General features: G+C 50.1%; 2 protein-coding genes across 2 annotated transcripts; one reads left to right on the top strand and one right to left on the bottom strand.

Moving 5' to 3' along the window:
- The first annotated feature begins 38 nt into the window (after nt 1-38).
- LOC125972387 (olfactory receptor 52L1-like) lies at nt 39-2,204 on the top strand. Its single transcript, XM_049726050.1, has 2 exons — nt 39-1,103; nt 1,770-2,204. The coding sequence occupies exons 1-2, from the start codon at nt 744-746 to the stop codon at nt 2,091-2,093; spliced, it is 684 nt and encodes a 227-aa protein (XP_049582007.1). The 5' UTR covers nt 39-743; the 3' UTR covers nt 2,094-2,204.
- si:cabz01090165.1 (uncharacterized protein LOC100333421 homolog) lies at nt 2,114-7,307 on the bottom strand. Its single transcript, XM_049725999.1, has 10 exons — nt 7,047-7,307; nt 6,367-6,567; nt 6,076-6,242; nt 5,776-6,016; nt 5,305-5,517; nt 4,915-5,219; nt 4,623-4,806; nt 4,207-4,405; nt 3,793-4,031; nt 2,114-2,666 (listed from the first exon to the last, which is right to left on the bottom strand). Exons 1-9 carry the CDS (start codon nt 7,305-7,307, stop codon nt 3,916-3,918), a joined length of 1,887 nt encoding a protein of 628 aa, XP_049581956.1. The 3' UTR covers nt 2,114-2,666; nt 3,793-3,915.
- Between the last annotated feature and the right edge of the window lie 5,575 nt (nt 7,308-12,882).

Below are 12,882 nucleotides of genomic sequence, written 5' to 3'. Positions count from 1 at the left end.
ACAGGGTTTCTTTAAGCGTTTTTTCACAACATTTGGATAGAATACAAATGTAGAGACTTGTTGTTGGGAACTTGTGTAAAAGGGAACTATCGACAGAATACAATACAAGCTTGGCGATGGAAAGGGATTCACTGTACCGCGCCGATGTACCATATATGCTGCTGTGCCTTGACTTACGATTCAACTTTCTCCCGGGACCGAGCTCGTGACGCAAATAACGCTACCTGTACATCTGAAGACTTTGAGGAGATTTGGAAAGGAGCCCGGGATACGCCGACGGTGCGTGCCATTCAATTCATAGTCGAGGAATAGCAATCCGATCAAGGAGATGGATGAAACACTCCTCTTTGGTTCTCAAAGACCACAATGCACAACTGTGGAGGTAAGAGTGCAATCAAGCGACAGGGTGCACTCACGCCTATTTACATTGGGTGGCTAGTTCGGTGTCAGCGTCTCGGCCTTGTTTTCTTTGGCTCTCCCGTTCAAAAAATCCTTTTAGCCTTTTATCGGTAGCCGGTAACTCGTAGCTGGCGAAACCTGTCAGAGCCGTAAGTCAAAGCACCCCAGCAGCATGCAGAAAACTACCGTGTAGCACAAAGCATATAGCACGTGTACCCAGGTACCTGCTGATATGCGCCCTGTGCCTGGTGGACCTGCTAGCCATCGCCGCCATCATCCCCAGCACCCTGGTGGGTCTGCTGGTAGACGGGACCCGCGTGTCCCTGGCCGGCTGCCTGGCGCAGATGTTCGCCACCCACTTCCTGTCGTCGGTGGAGTCCACCCTGCTCATGGCTATGGCGCTGGACCGCTACGTGGCCGTGTGCCGCCCGCTGCGCTACGAGCAGCTGGTGGGTCGGCGAGCGCTGGTCACGCTGACGCTCTTCACCTTGGCCCGGAGCGGCGCCGTCATGGCCACCCTGGTGGGCCTGGCCGGCTCACTGCGCTTCTGCGCTTCTGACGTGATCCGCCACTGCTACTGCGACCACATGGCGCTGGTCAGCCTGGCCTGCGGCGACACCGGGCGCAGCGCTGCCGCCGGCGTGGCTGTCATCGTCTGCTTCGTGGGCGTGGACATCCCGCTCATCATCTTCTCCTACTCCAAGGTTTCCACGCTCTCCGTTTCAGAACGACGCTTGCCGTCATACTTGCGGATGGCAGAATGCGAGCACGGTCGGATCGTCGATTGGCCCGACACCAAACACGACTGCCGGCCAGACGGCTCAAGTCGTCACTCAAGCCTGTTTTTCTCAAAGGCTTTGCCTTACTCACTTTTGCCAGCCAGAAAGTATCCGTGGCGTCGTGGTGAAATGTTTACTTGACAGGTCTATCTCACTGGTCCGGAGACTTGTCAGCAACCCGATGGCGAGGCGAGGCGAGGCAAATCTCTGCTACGTAGTCTCCTGGACGATTAGGTCGCCAGTGAGTTGAGTCGATTCTCAAAGGTTCTGTTTTTTCCTTTTGGCTGCGCTCTGAGACATCGCGGCCTTTAATTCTCGCGGCCTTTAATCCTGCTCGCAACTTAGGGAATCGTCCCCGCAAGGTCTCTGTGTCTTTGCCGGAGACATGGCAGTGTCGCTTTCGTACTTTGTCGCAGAGTCTCTACGACATCACAAAAAGGCGCCAGCGGCGGCGCCGCTTCTCAGACTAAAGGTTTAGTCTTGCAAGACGTCGGTCTCCCTGGCTAGAGCGCAAACGGGGGCTCGGTCTCCACCGGTGAGATGGGCCCTTGAGCAATATTGCAATATCTCATCACTCGGTTGCTGACTCAGATCCTCGTCGCCGTGGTGCGGGCGGCGGCCCCCGGGGACGAGCGTCGTAAGGCCTTCCACACGTGCGGCACACACCTGATGGTGATGACGGTGTTCTACCTGGTCGGAAGCATCACCTTCCTGTCGCACAACCTCGGTCTTGCCATCGCCACCGACGCCAACAGCGCCATGGGGCTCCTGTACATCTTGACCCCGGCCGCCGCCAACCCCGTCATCTACGGGGTCCGCACCGCCGAGATCAGGAACGGCGTCTGCAGCCTTCTTGGCTTCAGGGACGCCACCAAGACCAAGGGCAAGGTCTCGCCCGCCAACGCCGCCCTGTAGATGTCAAGACGCTCAACTGCTTTCACGATGAAAATACTTGTTTTATTTCATTCTTTATAAATCCCACTTTTGTGGCTTTGTGGCGCTGCTGAGTAAAACAATCAAAGCAACCGAGAAGTGTGCTCAACAGAGAGCTCGTTTGGAGTTTATGTTTCTCACGCAGTCCTCAAATGTCCAGACTCGGGTTCTTCCGTAATCTACACAGAACAAAAAGTACTGTATAGTGACAGACGTTCTGAGAATTATTCCGCCATCATGAATGTTTTTGCACCGAGTCGTCTTCTGGAATGTTCTTAACGGAACATTTTTATAAAGAGGGTTCTTCACGCAATGTTCCTCGTCAGCTGCTCTCTATAGACCGCCGCTCGAGGAAGCGTCTTCACGGAAAGGCGATTGTTTCCATTCGACGATACGAGTACTTTACTCGTCGATTCTGGCGAAGGAGCCGGGCAACGTGGGTCGGGCGTCCCAAAAGTGCAAAGAAGTCCTGGTGGTGCCAGACCATCTGATGTGGACTCACTTTGCTTGTGAGTTTGGGTGCGCAGGGGGTGCTTCATGCAACCAGGAAGGCTCCTGCAGAGAGGACACGCCTGTGTTAAGATCGCTCGGCTATGGCGCGCATGGACGTCATTGTCATGTCAACTAACAGAGGCAGAAAAGATCTACTAGTTCTCCTCCAGACCTGCAGGGGGCAGAGCTAAACAGCCACATCGCAATTAGCCAAACTTCCTGTCAGGTGTCAGGGGTGGCCATAATTGCCTCCAGACCGGTGTAAAAGCCAGGGAACAAAGAAGTGAATGGTTCAAGGTGAAAGGGATAAAGCAAAGAAAAGAAAATCTCAGAAAGCCCTCAGTTTCTGGTCACACGCAGTTAGTAGGAAATTGACTTGGATGCTTTGTTTAAAATATTTGAATTGTTTGCTTTGGGGTACATACAGGCTGTGTTTGTCTTGGCTTGAGTGGCTGTCAATTCATTTGTGGTTGCTTATGCTTCATGTTTCACTCATGTTTGTATGCAATCGCTGAAATTGATTGAACTCAAAATAATGCAACGTTTCTTTGTTTCTCAACCTGATGAATCAACCTCCCAAGTAGTTGTGCGATAAACTGCAAAAAGAAAGAAAAAAGACCAAGTCCGAATTGTTCTTGCGTTCAAAGGACCCAGGCCCTTTTTCAAGTTGGGGCAAAGAACTGGGGAAAACTAACAACTTGACAATTGAGAAACAAGAGAGAGTTAAGCAAAACTTGACAATCATCGTCAGCATGAAAATGTGCTCGTAGTTGAGCCACCGCACCTGCAGGGGGCAGTGTTGCTGCATAATGCCTCATCTGTATGGTTTAGTTAGGATGCCGTGTTGACCAATACATCGGAAGGTAAGGCGCACAGGTTATTTTAAAAGGTATAACGATTAAAACAGAGTGTATCAGAGTAATAAGAAATAGACAATGCAACAGTATAAGTACCTGAAGCAAACTCGGAAATCAAAAAGTAAACTAATTAGTAAGCTATTGCTCCAATGAATTAATATAGTTTTGCATGCAAGATTGTCTAGGTCAAAACATAAAAATAATACTAATAATAGATCTAATGAGAAAATTGGCATGTTTTAAATATAAAAAAAAGACCTATAATCGATTTGAATCCTTAGAGTAATAATTCATGACATTAGCTACAATATCAAAAACAAAATGCTACTCACCGGCGCGGGACGACGCTGGTCACTGCCACGCCCTCCTCAGCCCGGGCACCAGCGGCAAACCAAAAGATAAAAACAGGGAGGGGGTGTGGAATATTGGCTTTGACAGACAGTTGCTTCCCTTTGTTATTGTGACGCCGCTGCGGCGGCGCTCAAATCCACAACGGTCGTTCCCCTGAGGCCGGTGGCGGTAGCGGCGGCCGGCAACCCGTCCGCAGACAGCTGGCGGCCTTTGTGTGCGCCTGCCGAACAAAAAGCGCATCGCCGATGACTCGTTTGCCACGCCTGAAAAGGCACCTTTCTGTGGCTTTTCACTCGTTTCCACTCGAGCATCAAAAGGAGATACATTTGTCAGATGCTAGAATAGTGTGAAAAGTTGCCCAATCCAAACGTGCCAAGCTGAGCTCCCCTCGTCACCTTGTCCGGGTGAGGGCAGGGCGGTCGCTCCGCCCCCTCCGTTGGTCTGCGAGCAGACGTGGGCGTGTCGGGCGTCGGTGTTGTGTTTGTGGTGGTGATTGCTGTGCAGCTTGTACTTCATTAGCAGAATGAAGATGAAGACCAGAACGGATGCCACGATGATGCCGCCGAGGATCAGGATCATGGTGCCACCCAAAAACTGAACAAGCCAAATGCCAAGGTCAACATCTCAACGCATACACACACGCACGCATGCACACACGTACGCACACACACACACACACACACACACACGCACGCACGCACGCACACACACACACACACACACACACACACACACACACACACACACACACGCACACACACACACACACACACACACACACACACCGCCAGCGGTAAAGAGTGCCCCTTGCCTGGTCTCGTATGGAGTGACACCGTCCGTACTCTGGTTCGGTGGCAAAGGCGACGCATCCCACCATCTTGGTGCCGGTCAAGGCGGCGAGGCCGTCGTCGTAGATGGCCAGGACGCACAAGTCGTAATCGCGGGAGGATGCCAGATCGCTCAACAGGAAGTACTTGTGATTGGCCGGGATCATCCTGCAGCCAAAGCATCCATCCATCAATCAGTCCATGCATGATTTTGGACAGGCCGCAAGACCCGGGCGGAGGAGCCGTCCGACGACAGGCTAGGGTGGGTGAGCTCACCTGTAGATGAGGACGTCGTCCGCAGAGCTGTTGTACTGGATCTGGTAGGTGCGCACGCCGGGAATGTGGTTTTGCGCGGGCCACGTGATGAGGGCGGTGCTCGCCGTTAGTTCAGACACGCTGACCCGCTGCTGGGCGACTCGCGCCTGACCGCCGTTGGACTTGATGGACGTGGGCACGTCCGAGGGCCCCGGGTCGGCGTCCGGCTTGGGCTCCGAGTGCGGCGAGGGGTTGACCACCAGCTCCACTGGCGCTGTGGCCTCGCCGGCCGCGTTGGATGCGATGCAGGTGAACTTTCCGGAATCCTGCCGGGAATCGGAGGGGAGGGGCTCAGCATGGGAGGAGGGCAGCGCCTCAAGAGAAGAAGGGGCGGCGTCCCTCCCGTCCCACCTTGACGGAAGCCTTGAGGATATCCAGCGAGCCGTTGTCGTAGCAGACGGTGCGCGACGTGTTGCCCATCAGCTTCCCGTCGGGACTGACCCAATGGGTGGAGGGTTCGGGGTCGCCCATGGACTTGCAGCGCAGGCTCACCTCCTGGCCCTCCATCACAAACATCTTAGACGTGTGGCGAGTGATCATCGGAGCTTCGCACACAAACTCCTCCTGTAGCGAGATGTTCGAATGAGGTTGTGAAATGAGAAGGTTGCTATGGAAACGAGCGCTCTGTATTTGACAGCTGTTTGTAATGTTGAAAAGTAAAGGAGGAAGGAGGTTCATCAATAACTAGTGGCGTGCGGCTAGATGTCTGGTATTTGGCTGAGCTGTTGCCATTCAAATCCTTCAAACTAACAAATTGTTAGGAGGCTCCATATCCAAACAAAGCTCTTTATCCCAGCCAGAGCCGCCGCACCAGCGTCACACCTCTCTGATGGTCCAGAAGTACTTCCCGGCGAGGTCTCGAGGGGAGGCGCAGGTCTCCAGGTCATCCTCGCGGGTCAGGCGCCGTAACCAGACCAACTCACAGTTGCAGTGCAGCGGATTCCCGCCAAAGCTCAGGACCAAGGCGGTCAACGGCGAGCCCTTCATCTTGGCGTACACCGGGATGCGCAGGAAGAGGGGATCGGGCGGGATCTTCTTCAGCTTGTTGGACGTCATGTCCAGCCTGGACAAGACGGAACGCTAGCGACGGAAACCTCGCGGGGGCCCGCCTTTTGAACTCACCTGGCCAGCTTGTGGAGGTTGGAGAAGATTCCCTCGGGAACGCTCTCGATGAGATTGTGGTCCAGGCTGAGTGTGTTAACGCTTGCAAGCATGGAGATGGTTTCCCACGGGACATCCACCAGATTGTTGTAGCTTAGGTCCAAGTCCTCCAGGGTCTCCAGGAAGTCCTGCCGGGACAGGATGGGGTTCAAAAGAATGGAGCAGTTTACCTTTTTGAATTGAGCTGGATGGAGCTTCAATTGGGGCGACTAGCGTATTCCACAAATGTGCCAATGTGAATCAAGAAGTGACCTGGAAGGCTCCTTGGGAGATGCGGTGCAGCTGGTTGTTGGCAAGGATGAGGTGACGCAGGTTGACCAGGCCCTGGAAGTGGGCGTCGTCCAGGCTAGTCAGACGATTGCCGTCCAAGTGGAGGGCGTGCAGGTCCTGGAGGTCGGCGAAGGCCAACGGCCGGATCTGGCTGATAGTGTTACGGCTCAGCGTCAGGTGGATCTGCCGCCACGACAGCAAACAAACGGCTCAGGTAGGATGCTAGCAGGCCGTTGTCATGGAGACCGGCGCCAGATTCTATCATTCGTAATGGTGATCTGCCCTTTTATTAGCGACTCGACTGACGTCGGTCTGGAAATGAACTGGGATCAGATCTGGCCAGCCGCCGCAACCATAGTTCGTACGTGACCATCGCGCATAACGTCACGCCGGTAGCCCAGGCACGAGCGTCACTTTCTTAATTGAGGCGCTCGAAGTAACTGGAACTGCTGGATATGTTTCTCTACTTCTACGGCTTAGCCCGCCTGGAAGCTATGCGCCACCGGCTTGCAGCGGCCCATCGTATCGAAGCAGGGCGAGAACAATGGTTGGATTCCTACAATGGCTGTCTGACTGCTAACGTAGCTCACGGCCAGCAATGCCGTTGACGCGGCGCTGACAAAATGCCACACCGCAAATGAAGCTAGTGAGGACGTAGATACCAGGCTGGACATGTTGGCGAAGTCTCGGTGCCTGAGCGTGGTGATGAAGTTGTCCATGAGGCGCAGCTCGGCCGTCTGTCTGTCGACGTTAGGCGGCACAAAGAGCAAACCCGTCTTGGCGCACAGAACCGTGTAGGACGGAAGCAGGTTCTGACACGTGCAGCGCTCGGGACACAGCATGGATGACGACGCGCCGCTCAGCGGGACCAGCCAGTACGCCGCCAGGAGGACCGGCAGGGGCGGCGGCCAGCGGCCCCCCATGGCCGCGCTCCTGCTGACGCACATGTGTGAGCAGCTCAACGAGCAGCAAAGAACTCCACAGAACGACCACAGTGTCACAAGATGCGCAAGGTAACAGCGTTGTACTATGTCCTAAAAGAGACAGCTAGAACCGTGCGACATTGTACGGGTCACAGGAGCTGAAACGACCCAACTTGGCCTCAGCCTTCACGCAACAAAACATGACACATACTAGGTGTGTGCGTGTGTGTCTGAATGCGTGTCGACATGCCTGAAGACCAGTGACTGCGTTTTGCTGCAGGCTTTGTGGTCCCCCACTGGGTTCAGTGTATCTACATCTAAGAAGTACGCTAATGCAGAATTTCTTGTCATAACGCCGCCGCATGTGACATCATCAAGAGCCTCGGCCAATTATCATACAGTCGTACCTGAGAAGGGGCGGTCCTCTTCACGTCGGGTGTGGTTGCGGAGGCGGGGCTAAAGGCGTCCCAAAGCCCTCATTGATTCCTCGAGGTGTTTGTCGTTGGCCTGCGGGCGGTAGAGCGACAGACGGGTGCTGATGACGGCAACTATGGAATATTTTCAAGTCCTTTCAGACTTTTGCTGACAGCAAATGACTGTCATTTGCTCATTTTGTTCATATTGTTTATCTGTCTGATATCGGCCGAAAAAACAGTAATATGTACATCCATAACATAAATGTACAAATATGTCTAGGTTGTCATGGTTTCTGTCAGTCTGTGTACTCGCCCCTCCCTTCCTGTGACAACTCACAAAACATGTGCTAATCACAGTCACCTGCCTCTCGTTACCTGTCTCCTATTTAACTCCTGTCTGCGTGTCACTCGCCGTCGCATCATTCATGTCTTCACGTCTTTTGTTTCACGTCCCTGTCGGTCAGTCCTCTTGGTGTTTTGTTAAGCCACGTCAGTTTGGCGAGTCTGTTAGTTTGCGTTTTGCTCAATAAACCCTGGTCCAAGCTGCATTTGGTCGCCCTGCTCCATCCGTTCTGTGACAGTCAGCTGTTGAACTGTACCAAGACGGCAGCGTTGTTTACATGACAGTATTAGCACGGGGGTATTGTTTTACTCCGTTTTTTTATGATGTTTTTTTTGTTTTGTTTTTTGATTTGGTTTTTTTCTATTACAGCCCATCCATTGGGGCTGTAAATGGGGCGGGACTACCAAACAACTCAAGGATGCCCAAGTGGAGGGATCAAAATGTCCCGTGTTGGATGCATCAAGCCACGCAGCTCATTGCACCAGAACCTTAAAGAAGCGCCTGGTCAAATTTCATTTTTCATGCAGTGTTATGGAGAAGGTTTCGCCAAAAGACTTTGTTTCGTTAGTGCTTCGGTGCCTTCAATCTATGGAAACGACGGACACAGAAAAGCGGTAAGCTCGAGATGACACGGTAAGCTCCAGATGACACAAAAATAATACAATTGTATTTCACTTTCATAATATTGCGTGTTGATGCAGCTGTTTTCATAGCAGTCTTTCTGCTGATTTTAGAGCGGTGCGCTCTGTTTTCACTTCTTGTCTAGTTATATTCTTAGGGAACACAATGTGTTAAATGCATTCGTTAGCTTTTCGCTAGCGCTAGCATTAGCTTACTAAGTTCAAGTTCAAGTTTACTTTATTGCCAAAAATTCTATGTAACAGGGTTAGCACAGAAGTTTGAAATTGCGTTTGACCAGTCTCCAATGTGCAGTTTAACTAAAAACATTTAAATAAGACATTGACATAAATCTCTTTCTTTCTCACACACACATACACACACAACACACACACACACACACACACACACAGCTAACTTACTCATACTGAATTTACAATTCTTTCTCTGACATATTCATTCACAACATAAACACAGACAATGCACACTTACACATTGCAGTCATTCAAACACTAACATGCTGATAAGACATGTGCAATACTATACAATAAAATACTCTCTCTCACATTCACACACACGCACACACAGTGTGTAATAAGAGTATTATAAGCCGTGTTCATAAATATTTTGAGGGGGTTTATTTTGTTACGTCTTATGCATGTTAGACGTCTTCAGCCGTTGACATCTTTTAATCAATCAAAATGTTTGCGGCGCAAGTCAACGCTACCTCGGCTAAAAAACTACAAATATGTCGACCGGAAAGGGAGGTGCTGTCGGTGCTGAGAACGAGGTCCTCGAGCCGTTTTTCCGCTCGATGGTCCTACGCATCTTTTCTGAGACCCCGACGCGCTTGGGTGTCGCTGCTGAGTCAGCATAAAAAAAAAGTAACGCAAAGCAATCACTTGTCACGTAGCGTGTGCCTTGCGAAAGTATTCGGCCCCCTTGAACCTTTCAACGTTTCGCCACATTTCAGGCTTCAAACATAAAGATATAACATTTTTATTTTTTTGTCAACAATCAACAATAAGTGGGACACAATCGTGAAGTGGAACGAAATTTATTGGATAATTTAAACTTTTTTAACAAATAACAAACTGAAAAGTGGGGCGTGCACTATTATTCGGCCCCTTTACTTTCAGTGCAGCAAACTCACTCCAGAAGTTCAGTGAGGATCTTTGAATGATCCAATGTTGTCCTAAATGACTGATGATGATAAATAGAATGCTCCTGTGTGTAATCAAGTCTCCGTATAAATGCACCTGCTCTTTGAGAGTCTCAGGGTTCTGTATAAAGCGCAGAGAGAACCCTGAAGACAAAGGGACACACCAGGCAGGTCCGAGATACCGTTGTGGAGAAGTTTAAAGCCGGATACAAAAGTTTTCCCAAGCTTTAAACATCTCAAGGAGCACTGTGCAAGCAATTATATTGAAATGGAAGGAGTATCAGACCACTGCAAATCTACCAAGACCCGGCCGTCCCTCCAAACTTTCATCTCAAACAAGGAGAAGACTGATCAGGGATGCAGCCAAGAGGCCCATGATCACTCTGGATGAAGTGCAGATAACTACAGCTGAAGTGGGAGAGTCTGTCCATAGGACAACAATCAGTCGTGCACTGTACAAATCTGGCCTTTATGGAAGAGTGGCAAGAAGAAAGCCATTTCTCAAAGATATCCATAAAAAGTCGTTTAAAGTTTGCCACAAGCCACCTGGGAGACACACCAAACATGTGGAAGAAGGTGCTCTGGTCAGATGAATCCATAATCGAACTTTTTGGCCACAATGCAAAACGATATGTTTGGCGTAAAAGCAACACAGCTCATCACCCTGAACACACCATCCCCACTGTCAAACATGGTGGTGGCAGCATCATGGTTTGGGCCTGCTTTTCTTCAGCAGGGACAGGGAAGATGGCTAAAATTGATGGGAAGATGGATGGAGCCAAATACAGGACCGTTCTGGAAGAAAACCTGTTGGAGTCTGCAAAAGACCTGAGACTGTGACGGAGATTTATCTTCCAACAGGACAATGATCCAAAACATAAAGCCAAATCTACAATGGAATGGTTCACAAATAGACGTATCCAGGTGTTAGAATGGCCAAGTCAAAGTCCAGAACTGAATCCAATCGAGAATCTGTGGAAAGAGCTGAAGACTGCTGTTCACAAACGCTCTCCATCCAACCTCACTGAGCTCGAGCTCTTTTGCAAGGAAGAATGGGCAAGAATTCCAGTCTCTCGATGTGCAAAACTGATAGAGACATACCCCAAGCGACTTGCAGCTGTAATTGCAGCAAAAGGTGGCGCTACAAAGTATTAGCGCAAGGGGGCCGAATAATATTGCGCGACCCACTTTTCAGTTTTTTATTTGTTAAAAAAGTTTAAATTATCCAATAAATTTCGTTCCACTTCACGATTGTGTCCCACTTGTTGATTCTTGACAAAAAATTAAAATGTTATCTTTATGTTGGAAGCCTGAAATGTGGCGAAATGTTGAAAGGTTGAAGGGGGCGAATACTTCCGCAAGGCACTGTAGCGTCTTTGATTTGTTTGCAGATTTTGCCGTGCGCTCGTTGGCTGCAGCAGGACACATGCGTTCGCATTTCTTCTTTCCCCATCTCCCGAGAAAAAACACGCAGGCATATATGTACGCACCTGTGTGTGTGTGTGTGTGTGTGTGTGTGACCCTTTCTGTGCATAGTTCCTTCCTGCTTCCCGCAGTAGGCGGCCGGGCTGGAGGCCTCAACTAAGCCGCTTTCCACCACACAAACCAAAAGATAAGACGCCACTTGCATTATTCCTCCCGCCAGTTGGGATTAAAGCGCACGCACGCGCACTGCTTGAGGATGAGTGGTCGCCGGATGGTTTGTGACAGCGAGTTGGAGCGGGCATGTTTCATGTAGGGTTGTCACAAGCACCGATACTTCCGCTACCAATTCGGTAACAACACGCAAAAAATACGTCTATCTGCTTTTTCGTGGTACCGTTAGGACCGAATATTTAACTTTTCATTCGGCGAGGGCGCTGTGTTGATAGTTGCCAGAACTGAAGGGGGCAGTATGGAGTAACAGTCAGCGGCGCTGAAGAAGAAGAAGAAGAAGAAGAAGAAGAAAAACTTACGGTATTTCTTATCAATGGCTTCAGCAAGTGGGAGTGGGAGTTCAACACGCCGGGCGGTGTTACAGATTAACTTGCTCCCATGTTATTTTGCTTTCCGTCTCCAGTTGCGCTCGTTAGGGTAAAGCGAGTTTCGAAATCTTGTGTTTCGTGACTGCGGATTCGTCACGAGCGACATGGAACTTGCCTGACTGCAAAAAATATTTTGAAAAATATTTTTAAAAAATGGCAATTCTCTCCCAATTACATCCGTCGGTTAAGGTCAAGACGCTGGTCTCAGTCACGTGACATGTCACGTCAGTCGAGCCCGCGAAGCAAGCGAAAATGAGCAAGAAACAGATGTTTGGAAGGCTGCTTTGGAAAGGGAAAAAACCCAATGAGGAGACGGAAGAAGAGGGGCTACCACTTCTAAAAAGGAAAGCTGCATTTAAAAGAAAATTTCTGGAGTCCTACTTAAAATATGAATTTATCGCCAACGGTGACTCTGATGTATGGCGACAGTCTAGCTAACGAGGCAATGAAGCCTTCAAAACTGCTTCGACACGTGGAGACCAAGCATCCTGCATTAAAAGACAAACCTTAACCACTTCGGGTGTCATTGTCTCTGATTACGCCTAGATGGCACCGGCGGCTCGTTTCTCAGAAACAAGCTCAGTGCTCCCACTATTTCAACGTAATGGGTGAGTTTTATTTTTATGTCGTTTATACTTGTTTATATGCCAGCCGTATCATTTTATTTCATCGTATTTATATATTTACTATAAATGTATTATTTATTTATATAAATGTATTATTTATTTATATAAAGGCCAGTCCGCGAAAATATTTCTGACACGTAACCGGTCCATGGCGCAAAAAAGGTTGGGGACCACTGGTCAAAGCAGCCCTTTTGTCTTTAAGAGATGGCCATGGTACCACCTGCCAGGTGGAAAATAGCACACGCACTCACGCACAGTGACTACAGAGAAGTTCCATTAGGAAGGTCTTCCTGGAGACAAGCTTATTTTTAGATGACACAAATGCACACGCACCCAACGCACGCACGCACGCACGCACGCGCACACTCACAGTTTCAGGGTACGCA

The sequence above is a fragment of the Syngnathus scovelli genome, chromosome 7, assembly GCF_024217435.2.
Source record: "Syngnathus scovelli strain Florida chromosome 7, RoL_Ssco_1.2, whole genome shotgun sequence".
Taxonomy (NCBI): Eukaryota; Metazoa; Chordata; class Actinopteri; order Syngnathiformes; family Syngnathidae; genus Syngnathus; species Syngnathus scovelli.
This window is presented reverse-complemented; position numbering and strand designations above follow the sequence as displayed.